At 32.5% G+C, this 15,266-nt stretch overlaps 2 protein-coding genes across 3 annotated transcripts; both read right to left on the minus strand.

Moving 5' to 3' along the window:
• Window positions 1–3,722: 3,722 nt before the first annotated feature.
• Window positions 3,723–11,117, minus strand: LOC136987892 (uncharacterized). 2 transcript variants are annotated; one of them, XM_067285665.1, is made up of 10 exons: window positions 11,023–11,117; window positions 9,143–9,290; window positions 8,981–9,063; window positions 6,479–6,583; window positions 6,303–6,413; window positions 6,161–6,223; window positions 5,849–6,092; window positions 5,609–5,818; window positions 4,011–4,094; window positions 3,723–3,934 (listed from the first exon to the last, which is right to left on the minus strand). In XM_067285665.1, exons 1-9 carry the CDS (start codon window positions 11,080–11,082, stop codon window positions 4,063–4,065), a joined length of 1,056 nt encoding a protein of 351 aa, XP_067141766.1. In that variant the 5' UTR covers window positions 11,083–11,117; the 3' UTR covers window positions 3,723–3,934; window positions 4,011–4,062. The 2 variants fall into 2 exon arrangements, with proteins under 2 accessions (XP_067141766.1, XP_067141765.1); XM_067285664.1 differs by having other exon boundaries at window positions 5,609–6,092.
• Window positions 11,118–13,132: 2,015 nt separating this feature from the next.
• LOC136987868 (glutathione S-transferase 1-like) lies at window positions 13,133–15,051 on the minus strand. Its single transcript, XM_067285623.1, has 5 exons — window positions 14,862–15,051; window positions 14,274–14,332; window positions 13,895–14,036; window positions 13,384–13,548; window positions 13,133–13,312 (listed from the first exon to the last, which is right to left on the minus strand). The coding sequence occupies exons 1-5, from the start codon at window positions 15,000–15,002 to the stop codon at window positions 13,166–13,168; spliced, it is 654 nt and encodes a 217-aa protein (XP_067141724.1). The 5' UTR covers window positions 15,003–15,051; the 3' UTR covers window positions 13,133–13,165.
• Between the last annotated feature and the right edge of the window lie 215 nt (window positions 15,052–15,266).

Raw genomic sequence — 15,266 nt, forward strand, 5'->3', positions numbered from 1 at the left:
GGGATGCCTTCCGAAGGTCTTTTTAAGGGTAACTGACAGCTAGTCAGGCGTTACAGACGTGGAGGAAAGTCGGAAAACTCCACGTGACCAGCCCTTCCTGGCGTGGCGCGAACCCTCGACCGAACTCCCAGTGTTCAGGGAATTAAATTGCTTGGCAACTGGTGAGTGCGAAATTTCAGAAATTTTCGACAAAAAGTACAGGAGTTATTAAGCTTCAAACAGGGAGAACAAAATCATGCCCCCACACACAAGCATCCATACATACAGAAATTACCCGCAAATTTTTTTTTTTTTTTTGCTTTTCTCGACATTTCAAGGTCCCCGAGACCTAAAATGCAAAAATCTTGGGGGTCATTATTTGACCTTATGTGTAACAGCCAGAAAAGTAATAAATCGAAAAACTCCATTTATCCAGCCTTTTGATCAGCAGAAACCAACGACTCACTAACATTGATGATTTTATCCACTCGGATACTTGCGGCATCTGTTTTCCTCCATGGGAGTACAATCTGTCTAGTTAACAGGGAGGAAAAACACTATAGTCCACAGACCAAAAGCTTTTTATCCAGCGCTCACCAGTAGCCGAGTGAATAAAAACTCTGAACAATGGTCATGGATTCGTGCCTCGCCAAATTGTTGGCTACGTGGCTTTTTCCGGATTTTTTTCTCGTTTGTAACACCCAAATACAACCAGTTTTCTATAGAAATTGCCCCCCTCGGCAGATCGTCTACGAGTCACGATACCGTAAACAAATAAACCACATTTTATGGGGCAAAAAGAAAATAGAGAGAGAAAACCCAACTATAAAGATGGCGTCAACAATATGGATTCTGGCTGGAATTTATTAACGAACACGACAGATGCATTAGGCAGTTTCTCTAGTGCAAAAATAAAAACAATTCACCTCTACTTTTGGTTAAAGTACAATTGTTTAGGGACCCGAAATTCTGTCGAAAGTTCTCGCTTTCAAACACCTATTAGAATGGAGACGATTCTAATTGGTAACTAAAAAGCGATTAAAAAAAAACTGCATTAAAAAGTTTAAAACATGTTTCCTTATTAACTATAAAATTTGTTTCCTATTGTTAATTTTAAAGCTTATCTAATGTACACAGAGATGAGAATATACAGTACTTACAGCGTCGTAACTAGTCTTTTATGCGCCCGGTGCGAGCTTCTGTAACTACGCCCCAAAACTATGATATAAAACTTGGTCCAGGTCATTTCTACGCCCCCCAGGGTGTACGCCCTGTGCCTGGGCACCGCTGGCACCGCCCTAGTTACGGAACTGAGTACTTACGCAAAGCTTTCAGGTTAATCAAAACTTTAATAAATAAATAAAAAGCAGAAATATTTCGTCGAATTGCAACTTTAACCACGCTCAAGATAGCGACTTCCGTCCTGCGCTTGCATACACTAGCTTCTCTTGATTTTAGGAGATGCCACTCCAGTAGCTAGGGATTTTAGGTAGTATTAGCTTAGTGCCGATTCTAAGTAATACTCACACAAACTTTGGTCCAAATCGGTTTAAGAATAACAATTTGTATAAAGGACAAACCAACAAAAATTGATTTATATACGTTATAGACAAAGTGATTAATCGGGCATTATTCATAATGCCCAGTCATTATGAATAATGACCAAAAAGGGCGGGCAGTGTAATAAATATTGATTAATTTATCAATACACTAGCTTCTCTTGATTTTAGGAGATGCCACTCCAGTAGCTAGGGATTTTAGGTAGTATTAGCTTAGTGCCGATTCTAAGTAATACTCACACAAACTTTGGTCCAAATCGGTTTAAGAATAACAATTTGTATAAAGGACAAACCAACAAAAATTGATTTATATACGTTATAGACAAAGTGATTAATCGGGCATTATTCATAATGCCCAGTCATTATGAATAATGACCAAAAAGGGCGGGCAGTGTAATAAATATTGATTAATTTATCAATACACTAGCTTCTCTTGATTTTAGGAGATGCCACTCCAGTAGCTAGGGATTTTAGGTAGTATTAGCTTAGTGCCGATTCTAAGTAATACTCACACAAACTTTGGTCCAAATCGGTTTAAGAATAACAATTTGTATAAAGGACAAACCAACAAAAATTGATTTATATACGTTATGGACAAAGTGATTAATCGGGCATTATTCATAATGCCCAGTCATTATGAATAATGACCAAAAAGGGCGGGCAGTGTAATAAATATTGATTAATTTATCAAATGACACTAGCTTCATTATGAATACTGCTATCATCTAGTCGGGCAAAGTGATAATAATAAGTTGAGGAATGATCATCCGACATACGCTAGCTAATCGGCACTCAGTTGCGTGGGTGTATCGTGTTTAGTACCGAATTAAAAATTTGATTAAAAAACCTCCACTTATTTCATTTAGAAATATTTATTTTTTGTGAATTATTTCAAAGTATTTTAAAAAGAACACGTAATCTTTTACAGGACATTTTACATTTACTTTTACATTTAATTAACTATATTAATTAAATGGAAAAATTTTACCTATGTGCACCATCTTGGCGGTGTTTGTGCTCTCGACGGATTTCTCTCGGAGGGGAGCCGCTGGCAGGCCGCCGATTGTTTAACGTTACTAGATATTGATACATACTAGTTATTGATATGTGTGTTCAAGAACTACCGTGAATAAATAACTAGTGACGTTAAACAATCGGCGGCCTGCCGGCGGCTCCCCTCCAGGAGGGATCTGTCGAGAGCACAAAGAGTCGTGACTGCCGCCAAATTCGGTACTAAATGCAATACGCACGCGCAACTGAGTGCCGATTAGCTAGCGTATATCGTATGATCACTCCTCAACTTATTATTATCACTTTGCTCGACTAGGTGATAGCAGTATTCATAATGACCGGTCAATTTGATAAATTATTGAAATTTATTACAATGCTTGAGTTTGTTGGTCATTATTCATAATGCCCGTAATCACTTTGTCCATAACATGTATATATATAGATTACATAGCTTCTAAGTTTCATAAATTACATAATCTTTAAATTATATATTGTTTCTTTTTAAAGATTTCTTGATTTCTTGAGAATACTTACTGAATATTTATATAAATTTGTGTCTTCAGGTAGTCTTAAAGCATCAAGTTCTTCAAATGCGCATAATTTTAGTTAAAGCTGCATCTAAAGATCCAGCTTTAACTGCATCCTTTTGAGTACATCCTTTTGAGTTGAGTAATATTTGTAATTAGAGAGTAGAAATTATACGTTTTGTACCATCAAATATGTTTGAAGAATCTTGACAATAGAAAATTTAAATTTTAATTTCAATCTCTGGATCATATTTTTAATTTATTTAAGTTAAAATATATGTTCTCCACCTCAAATTAGTAGTGGCTTGCCCCTGTACGTCATACTTTTCCGTTAGCAATGAAATCGTGTCTGTCATCTATCTAGCTCCTTTTAGGGGAAGCTTTTTGAAGTAACGTGACTTCCGGTTTGTATCGGAAATTTATTTATTGTTAACCGAGGCCTTCTTCCCCTGAGGTTTCCACATATGGCCGTGAATTTCATTTATCTAACACAGTTCTCGATATTAAGAAAAGACAGACAAACAGACATGTGTACGACAGTGGTGAATTTATACGTTTACCTTTTTTTTTCAAATTGCAGCCCAATAATTTTATTACATATTTTTACATGCAAATTGCTGTATGTAAAAAATTTTGTTTTTATATGATTCAAAGACTTTAATTTTAATTACTGAAATACAGTAAAATTTCCAAAAAGCGGACATTGAAGGAAACATTAAAAAACGGCTGTTGTTCGAAGGTGGCCGTTGTTTGGAGGTTATCTTGTATTCGTTTTTCTGAATCAAACTGCTTGCAAAAAGTTGCCACATATTTAGAAGTAAACGTTGTTAGGAGGTGGCCGTTGTTACAGGTCCGACTCTAAATATAAAAAGACATTAATAAATACTTATAAATAAATATTTCCATGCAAAAAAAAAACAATTTTTTCACTTACTTTTTTAATTTATTTTGCGCGAAGATACAAATGAACGATTCGATCTTAAGTTTTAATAACGTTTATAACCTCGTTGTTGCGGACCTAAACAGAAAAAAAATTAATTAATTTTCATTATTTTTATGCTATAAATAATATATTCTTACCTGAAATTTTAATAAATAAAATATCTTAAAAGTGTTTCTAAAAAGTAATTCCCGAAGAAATACTTGAAAAGTTATCGAAAAAATAACGGGTTTTCACATTTAAATGGCTTTCACGGGTTTAAAGGTTTTTAAAAAATATCTTCAAGAAGAATTCCGGAAAGAGTTTCTTGTTAAAACATTTACAAAAATTTTATAGAAACGAAACGACCCATAGAAAACAGTCTTGCTTTTTCAAAATGGCTGAAAAACTCTTGTAGTTGAATTGGCAATGTAATTATGTCTCGGGCGCTGAATCTGAAGGTTGATCATAATGTAAGACGTAACAAAATTTTGAATTGTTAAGCATTAACTATATCGAGAATATTTTGTAAATTTTATTGTAAAATTTGTAAGCAAATGTAATGCTTAATAACTACCGCTTGAGGGCGCCTGCATAAACAGAAAAATTCGTACAGTGTTGCCAGTTTAACTGAACCAATCTATGTAAATCTCATTTTTAGCTAGATTTTAACGGATTTATGAACAAATTACAAAAATTATATTAACTTAGCTATTTTTGATGCAGTCTAACCATAAAAATTTGATAAACTGTAATGGAAACAATATGATTCAGTTATTTTTATCGAATTGTCGGTTAATGTGAGCCTAGGTATACAAAATGGCGGCGCTTCCGGTAACATCGGTGGCAAATGTTTTTGAGAAGAAAGGTGTCAATTCGACTTGGGTTACGCTTTCTTTCGCGAAATGTCACTTACGAGGATAGTCTGCAGGATACGTTTGATCAGAACGGGTTTGGAAACAGAACGTGGTAAGCAGCCATATAACACGCGAATAATTTCGAAATCGTTTAATATCCACACTGAAAGGATAGAAGTCAATAACATGACCTTTCATCCTTGACCCTTAAGGTCAGAAAATCATTTTCGGTTAATACAGAATACTTTTGCGGCTTTATCAAATTCTGCTATTCCATATTGCCCGATACGCCATCTTGAAAATAAAAGAGTAGCAACACTACTTTTAAGGGTCACAAAATAAAAATGACTATCAAAAGTATGGATTTAACTACTAAATTTTGTATTAATGACTTTGTTTCAAAACACTTGTCTGCAAAGTTTTGACAACTGCAAATTAAGACTTTTAATTGTAAAAAAACAACTTGTATCGCAATCACAGCGACACTGAATGCAGAGCATTATCATAGGCGTTAAGAAGTAGTTTTACGGCTCGTTGCTAAGTAACTTACTGATCATTTCGAGGCCCCCTTTCATTACCGGTTCCTGTATCCGTTTATGGAGTGCAGTAACTAGGCGATTGATATCGGGCGTTATGGAGCGTTACGGGGCAAAATTTGTTCAACTATTATACTAGAGAATGCTCAAAGGAATATAAAATAGTGCTTGATATATGAACTTAAAAATTAAGATATTAACTTATAACTGGAATATCTACCATTATATCTATCGATGTCGTAATCAACTTCAGGCTCAGGTAATCTCTCTCCGTAGGTTTGATAGCGATGAAAGCTTTCATCTTTTTGAGGGTATCCATGATAATAAGGCTGTGAAATGGCTTTCTCTTTTCTGTACTGTGATGGACTGGCTCTTTCGTGTGCGTATTGCGGAGGAGTAAGTCTTTCGTGTGCGTATTGCGGAGATGTACCTCTTCCGTGCACATATTGTGGAGCATTACACCTGTCGTGTGCGTAGTTTGGAGGCATTGTCTTTTCACTTTCGTATGGTGGAGAAGTGTAACTAAACCTTCTATTTGGATCAACTGGTAACATTTGCAATGATGGAGGTATCTGTATTTTTCCCGAATATCCCGGGAAAGGTTCCATATTAATTCCATAGCTTGGTGGCATTCTCGGATCTGGATTTCCGACTTGATTTATTTGTGAAGTTAGTGGATAATTTGATAAATTTGCTTGATTAGCCTAAATAAACCATATGAAGGTGAATTATTTACAAGTAATTATAATGAAAATAAAGTGAAATATTTTACTTCTTGAGTCTTCTCTCTTGAAATTTCGTTTGCTCTCTGGCACACGTAGACAGTTAAAGATATCTAAAGAAAAACATTAAAAGTGTAAACTTTTATTGAATTTTTTGCAAAATAAATAAAAATATTTCTATGATTTGATTACCAAGATGGCCAATATGATAATCCCTTTATCAAATAAAACAGCCATTATTAAATTACCCGTAAATGTATGGTTTAACCAGATGTTTCCTTGCTTTAATTCGTAAATTTTTATCTGAAATATTTAATTCAATGTAATATTATATTTAATTCAGTTATTAAAAAGTAAAAATGTAATACGTCTTTCATCGCCTGATACAAAAAGTAGACTAAGAATGCAACATCACTAAGTATGACAGTTATCGTGATCCATACCCAGCATCTCAATATAGAGACGATTCGTTTCTGTAAATAATATTTAAATATAAGAATTACTTAATAAAAATATTAATTAGCTTATTGAAAACAGTTCTAAACTATATTAAAATTGAATGGTCAAAATTTAAATTCGTTGCTTGATACTCGTTTTTGGCTCTCCACCCTATGGGTTTTAATAAAAGCGTTTAGCCAGGTCCATGGATTCAACCAGGCTGGATGATGAGGGAGGGACCAAAATTAAACAAACATTTGTAAATTTATACACATTTTATTTACCTATTGTTAAATTAATGTCTCAAATACAATAAACAATAAAAATAACTACACACGTGTCCAAACCTAAAGGAAGAACGGGAATAGAGAGAACTTGCAAAATCTGTAGACAGTTCTTGCCACATAACTACTACTGTGTTAGACGTCATAGTACAGTTCTTGCCATATTTGCCTACATTAATGTGTAGATGAATGTAGACAAATATGGTAAGACCTATTATGACTTTTAACACAGTAGTACACAACAACTGTAGGATTTCACAAATCAAACCGGTAAAATTGTCTGGTGAAGAAAATACATACAGCAGTTGGACCAAGGTGGTGAATTGATGTAGTGTTTATCAATACCCAGGCAGACACACCTTTCGGTACCTCGAACTTTAATGTAGCACTCACAAGTCATAGCATATTCGACACCAAGCGACTTTTCCTAGCAATTGTGTTCGTTAGTAAGTTTTAAACACGTGTGTAAGATTTAAATAAACTGCATTAAATATTATTATAAATTATTACGATTACATTTTTGAACTCAGGACCCACGAAATGTCGAGAAATGTAAAAAAATTCGGTTGTAATTTTTGTACGTGGGGAGGGGCACGATTTTGTTCACCCTGTTTGAAGTTTAATAACTCCTGTGTCCTTTGTCGAAAAATTTCTAAAATTTTGCAGGAAGGTTTGTTTATTAGGGGAGTCGATGCTATTAAATTTTGGAGATTAAAGGTCAAGGGGGTGGGAAGATAATAGGGGTCGTGTGCATCTCCAGTAGGGTCGGATTCAATGACGATTTTACTCGTTATTAGCATTTTCAATTTTTTATAAAACCTATTCTTGCCCTCAAAATTAAGCTTTTTGCCATTTTACAATAGTTAAAAATATAAAAAGTTTTTAATAATAGAATATCATAACAGATGGCGCCACTAAAATTTTGTAAATGTTGCCGGGAAAGTTAAGCAACTCGTTGCTGGATTTTTTTTTTAATTCTATAAAATACTAGTTAATTTATTTTCTACGTAAACTTTAATCAAGTAAAGAATTAATTCTGTAAATATTGTATTAGTTTATTTTATCACTTGGAATTTTAGATAAGACAAAATTAAAGATGCAGTAAAAATTATCTAAGTATAAAATTGCTTGATAAATATTACTCAATAAATTATTTATATAAGGTAATTTTAAATATTTTAATTTTTTAAGGCTAAAATTGTAATAAATAAATTATTTATCTTGATTATTTAGTTTAATGTAATTAAATTATATAATCAAGATTGAGAAATAAAGATTAAAAATTAGAGTATTAATGTAATAATTTTCGTAAATATTTTAAAAACAATTTATAAGAAAAATTAAATATTTAAATAACTATAATAATATTTTAATTTGTATTGTTTGGAAAATTGATTAAATAAATTAATTAAATATTAATTTTAATTTTTTTAATCAAAAATGGAACTTTGAAACTATTCTATTTTTATAGTTATTCAGATAATGAAAAGATTATTTTTACTTATAAATTACAGTACTTTATACTTTCAATTTAAAAAATATTTAATAATTGACTTAATATGGGATTTTTAAACATGTTTAAATGACTAGAAACGTTTTCAACCAGATTGAAACCCACTACTTATTGTATAACCCTGAGATTATAACATGCTTTTAAGGATGTAGCAAGATTATCCAATAACTTATATTGAATTAACAGAAAGATCCTCGTATTATGAACTTTTAAGGATCTTGTGAGAATTTGGGATTGCATTAATATAAGATCCCAAGATGTTATGAAAGCCAAAATCACTTATCTGTTACAATACAAGGATCTTACAAGATCCTTCAGTTAATCTTCCAACACCCTTAGAACCTTGCCGAAATCTCAGGGTTTTACAATAAGTAGTGGGCAGGTTGACAAATAGGTTCACAAAGAGTGTAGCAAAATTATCCAATAATTTATTGTATTTTGAATTAACAGAACGATCTTGTGAGATGTTGTATTGTGAAGGATCGCGTAAGATCCCGGGATATTATGAGTGCCAAAATTACTTGTCTGTATTTTCTTCATTTTATTTTATTTTTGTCTTATAATTTTTTCCGTCTTATACACGAAAAATATATTTTATATAAGTATGTTTTATCAATAATAATAAAAAATATTACCTGATTTGCAATACTTATAGCAATAGAAGCCACTAACCATAACACGTAAATAACTAGAGATGCGATAACGATACCTTTCACAGCTGTAAAAATAACGTTTATAACTTAAAAATAAATTATATTATACAGAAAAATAATTTATGTAAAAGAAGGTAAAATTACTTTTATTGTAATACAGAAGAAGTAAACTTGCCATGATATTAGCATAAATTCCATTACCATCTTCTCTAAAAAACTTTAAATTTGAAATAGTTATATTAACCAGCTGGAAAAAAATCGATCTCCATATAATTCCATAAATGGAAATAATCTGCAAAATAAATATTAAATAATTAGTTTAAGATATTAATTAATTAATTAACAAGTAATTTATAACACAGTATTTTACTTTCCCGAATGTTATGTATAACAAAGGAAAAGTATGGCGATCGGTCAAAAAAACGACCCCGCCCCCCGAATTTTGCAATTTTGGACACAAAGAACTTTGAAAAGTTGAAAAGTGAAAAAAAAAATTCGGGGGTTTTCTATATAAATGAATGTTAGCGTGCTTGTGTGGGAGCGCGATTTTGTTCACCCATTATGAAGCTTAATAACGTCTGTGCCTTTTGTCGAAAACTTTTGAAATTTTTCAGGGAGGTTTGAGTATTAGGAGGATTGATGCTGTTAAATTTTGGTGGTTAAGAGTCGAGGGGATGGAGAGATAGAAGGGGGTCACTTGTCATATATATGTATATATGCTGTAAAGGAAACAATAGGGAGCAATGTCAAGCTGCAGTTTAAGATTCGGATAACTAAAACTTCTTTTAAAATGAATCTCTGATTTAAAAAATAAAGAGAAAATAAGGAATTTATCTAAATTGTGATTGCCTAAATTCGTAGCTAAAGAAATTAGTTCTCGAATACAGAGGCGTAGTAAGGAAGAGGCAGGGGAACATATGCCCCAGGAATTAAATGAGAAAGGAAGCTAAGAATTCTCCAAACAAACAGTAAATAATTTTAGAAATGGTCAACACAAGGTTAAATTTTAATTTTAATATTTAAAATGCTTAATATATTACTGTTTTACTTATTATAGCTATGTATAAGGGCGTTGCTAAGGCTTTTGAGAGGTGGGGATTGGTGAGATTGGGTTGGAAGAATGTGAGAAAAAACAATGGTCTTATAACTATAATATATTTTGGATACTACCACGTATATTAGGCTACTATTTATTTATTATAATTTACATTGACTAACAATGTAACGTTATAAATATAACATTTTTTAAAAACTCTTTCTGCCCTGTGGTCACTCTTATAGCAAGCCCATTATGGGTTCGGCAGGCCCAAAATGGGGCAGCCGGGTGTCGAGGGATCCGAAATATCCGGACGGACCACCCCAGAAAAATTTCTGGGGATTTACCGAACCCAGGCCCACCAGAGCGGTAGGCCGCCACCTTGACCGCTCGGCCATCCGGCCATATATATAACATTACAGAGCTTAACTCTGTAATTTTGTAACTTATGTATAACATTATATTCATTGCTACACTACATTACATACAATACGTTACTATAGCACTGTAACTTGATAAAATATTCACACTGTAATATTGAAAACATCTATCTTGATATTTTTATCATATTAAATTTACAACAGTTAAATAAATTAAAAGGTAGAATATGATAAATTATTCATTATTTAATTATTTATCAAACATGACAGCGTGATATATTATCAAAATGACGCTGGTATATAATCATACCTCCCCCTTTCTAAGTATAATAATGAATCCAATACAATAACAAGTCTTAAAATAACTTATCAATAATTAATTTATGATTAATACATTCATAAAAATATATAGAAATTTATGATTTTGTAATCTAATTCACTCGTATTATAAAGGTACCGTACATTTACTTTCAGTTTTTATGTGTGTATTTCACGAAAATTCAAAATCGAAAGGGAATTAAGATGGCGTTTTACATTTCAGTTAGGTACAAACTTTGTTAAAAGTGAAAGTTATTTAAATAATTTAAATATTGATAGAAAGTACTTACAATGCCAATAACAGATGCTGAAACAGTCGAATTAAAGAGAGAACAACCACAGAACCCCATTGCAATTAAATGAAAAATTTTAAATGGATGATAAATATAACAAGGATACGCTGATAAGAGAAGAGAATACGATAAGATAAATGTAGAGTTACCGCCACCAGATCGAGTAAAATCGCATAAAAAGTAGTATCTATTTAGGCGAAGAATAACAATGGGGAATTTAATTGCCCTCCACAGCAGAATAGGCACAGTATTCGTAAAACCAGGATCCAATTGGCAAATATGGAAATACGTTGATTTGTTGCCCACTATACATTATACTTTTCCTGTTAGCGACGGAGTCGTGCCGGTATCTACCTAACTCTTGTCAGAGGAAATTTTGAATGGAAATAACGTGACTTCCGATCTAAACCGGAAATCTTATATAGTTAATTTGAGCCTCCTGCCCCTAAGCTTTTCATAGCCAATCTGGAATTTCATCTATCTAACTCATTTCTCGAGATTAAGCAAGGACAGGCAGACAACACACAAGCAAACGACAGTGGGAATTTGTAGGTTGTATTTTCAATTGGTGTCTACTTGACTAATGAAATTGTGCCATTTCGTACCTTCCGAGCATTGGATAAAAGTGACAATGTTGGCTGAAGTAACCAAACTCTTGTAGAACGAAAAGTACAATTAAACTTTCAATGTGTCAATTTTTGTCTATTTATTTTCAATGGGTCATATAATTTCGTCTAGATATTGAATACAGTATGGCCGATTCCACATAGGATCTATCCTACAGTATCTGGAACCTAGGTTGATGTAAAGGCACTGATCAGCTGTATTCAAATGGTAATTATTAAAGAAATTTATTGATATTTGTACCGGTATATATGTAAATGACACTTAATTATATTCTTTGATAAGTAAAATTAAAATTTTATGTAATTGTAAAATGATGTCAAGGTTCGCGCCTGATCAACTGGTTAGTCACGTGGCATTTTCCGGATTTTTCTCACGTGTCTAACACCCGAATCGGGACCAGTTTCCGTTAGAAAGTCCTCCAGGAAAATGCCAATCTTGGCAGATGGTCGCTGTGTATTGTGTTACCTTACCCTCCAATCCTTCATGAGATAGGTTAGATTCTCCTATTGGAGTGCCCAGGTAATGAAAGTAAAGTGGTTCAAATCCTCACAGAAACTTTCATAAGTAGTACAAACTACTCATTGAGATTGTGAACCTTTAAAACAAAGACAGATATTTTTACCCTCAGTCATTCGACCATTAAATCTTATAAATATACGATATGGGTAAAAAATAAGTAATCATTGAAAAATCATTATCATTTTAATAATTTTAAATCAAAAATGATATAAATTGTTTCTCGTGTACCTTATTAAGTGCGAATACGGACACATACCTTAAAATTCAATATAGATACTGGCACCAACCTCCGGCTTCCTCGAACGATCGGGGATTGTGATGTAGATAGATGGCCACTTCTCTGGTCATTAGCTTCCAATGACAATTCTTTATTGTTTCTGGACGATTTGTGGCACGAAATCCCTTCACCGTACGCTACCCTTTCTGTACACCAACCATTGATTTTAACACCTTATAGCGTGCAGCAATATGCCCTTGCTCGTGAACAGATAAGCGGGCGACCTATTTTTTGCCACTAAACTTGCATTCCTCTCGTCACTTTCCATGCCACCAATGATGGAATAATAAAATTCCATTGATTGATATACACGAACACATAAATAATATATAAATTTTATTGAGATTGTCTTATTATTACAAAAATTATAGCGATTCCTCAATGCCTAGGTACTTTTCACCCATCATGTAGATTAATTCTATACAAATATTTTAATTTTTCATCATCCGCTTATAGTAACATCAGAAATAAGTTTCGTACTTAAGCAAATTCATCTAAAAATAACACAATTAAATGCGTAATTTCAGATTTGTAATCTGGACATTTACAACGAAATGAACCACGGACAAGACTGAAGCATTCTTGTCCATGAAGAGTGGATGCTTGGCATCAACAGATCATTACTGAAAATTTGTGAGAATTCATTCGTAAATTTCTAATATTATTATATTAATTGATACAATTGAAAGCAATTCGTGTCACACGCAATTCGTTTATTTACTTCTTGGACTTCATTTCTTCCATTTCTTTCTTGAATTCTTTCAAAGGTTGTCCATTCACTTCGTCATAATACGGTAATTCGTTTTCCAGTTTCGTCATCCATCTTTGAATCGAGGAGTATTCGTTGTAATCGAAATCTATCAACTAAAACGTGAAATCTGTGTTAAAATCGCCAAAAAAAAAACTAATGTAAATTTATGAAAATTAAATATTACCTTTGTAAAAGTTAGTGAAGCAAGAACGGAAAGATCTGCAAGAGTTAATGTTTCACCAACTAAATATGTACTTGTAGATAAAAACTTTTCCAAAAGAGAAAGGCATTCTTTTAAGTTTTTTACTTTATCTTGGTCTACATTCTCGCCTCTAAATGCTGGACCGTACTTAAAATAAAATACTTAAAGTTTATATTTTATTTCATTATATTTGAAAAGTTGTGCCAATAATTAAGCGGTTAATGTTACCCTAGGTGCCAAGATGGCGACTCGTCTCTGATTCCAGCAAGGAAACAGTGGAACGCACGTTCTAACCTAACCTATTCTAACAAATTACCATAATTATTAGCAACCAAATTATTAGAATAGGTTAGGTTAGAACGTGTGTCCCACTGTTTCCTTGCTGGAATCAGAGACGAGCCGCCATCTTGGCACCTAAGGTAACATTAACCAATTAAGCAGAATATTATAAGATACATCTACAATAAATTATAGTAAATGTTATCATACTTACCACTAAATCCGCTACGTTTTTGTACAGGGAACCGATATCAAAATATAAGAAGTAATCGATTATGGCTCTCTTCTTCGCATCTTTTGGATAAATTTGATGATTTGGAGCGTATTTATTGGCTAAATACGTCATTATAGCGCGGCTGAAACGTGAAATTCCTTGTATTATTTATTTTAAAAAATGTTATTTTACCATTTTCTCGACTTAAAACAACAACGTAAATCGATAATTGTGTGGTAACAAAACAGATAATACCATAGTAACGTGAAACATGCAAAAATATTGAAAATCTATGAGTACAAAAAGTCGATATTTTCTGGAATTTCGGGTCAAAATCGTCATTAAATGAAGGAAAAATTATTAGAATAAATAAATTTACCTTTCCCATAAGTAATATCCATCATCGTCAATTGTAGGAATACAGTGCTGAGGATTAATCTATAAAAAGAATAAAGTACTCTTTTAAGATTATGGTTTGGCGCACGGTCGCGTCGCGCCGCGTAGCTTCGAAAACTCGCGGATTGCAACGCGTTAAAAGCTTATATTTTATCATCTAAAAATATATATAAAAAGTAAATTAACGCAATATATGTTTAATTAAAATTATAAAACAATTAGATTATTAATAATAAGAATATTAATTTCCCGAACGGCGCGGCGCATCGGGTGCTAAATCTTATAATAAATAAATAAATTAATTAATTAAATATCGATTTGTTTTTGTCTGTTAAAAATTAATAAATTGTTTCAAAGAATAATCGTAAATTTCCTCTTTTTTTCAAGGAAAATTACGTAAATAATTGAATAGGAAGCGATACTGTAACGCGCGATCGCGCCGCGATGCAACGCGACGCGCGCTACAGCAGTGAACAAACCCATTTGTTTACATAAGAAGCGATTTTGTTGGCTTCTTACGAATATTTCGGTGAAATTTTGCAGAAAATAAATGATAAAAATTGGAATTTACCTTAAGAAATTCGTCTTTGTATTGTTCTCCATTAAATAAATTTACGAATTTTAAATTTACTTCTAATCCTATTTCTTTAGCAGTCATCAAAACAGCCCTGCAGGGCGCGCTTACAGGTATTTGATACAAGTCAATTGGCATTTTCTTCTATATTGAAATGTGGATAAACACTATATATAATGTTCTTCACTCTTTTCTATCTGTCCTACTTTGTAATTGGATAATTTCCGTAAACGTCATTAATAAAAAATAAATAAATGAATAAAAGAAATAAATGGTATGTGCTGCCACCTGTCCTTCGAATTCGTAATTAATTTATTTTTCTTACCTTTACTTACTTAAAATATTTATTTTTTTACTTTAATAATTTATAAATTGTTTACCGTGTTTCATATTTGAATATAT

Source organism: Centruroides vittatus, unplaced genomic scaffold, assembly GCF_030686945.1.
Source record: "Centruroides vittatus isolate TY-2023 unplaced genomic scaffold, ASM3068694v2 scaffold_2802, whole genome shotgun sequence".
In the NCBI taxonomy this organism is placed as follows: domain Eukaryota; kingdom Metazoa; phylum Arthropoda; class Arachnida; order Scorpiones; family Buthidae; genus Centruroides; species Centruroides vittatus.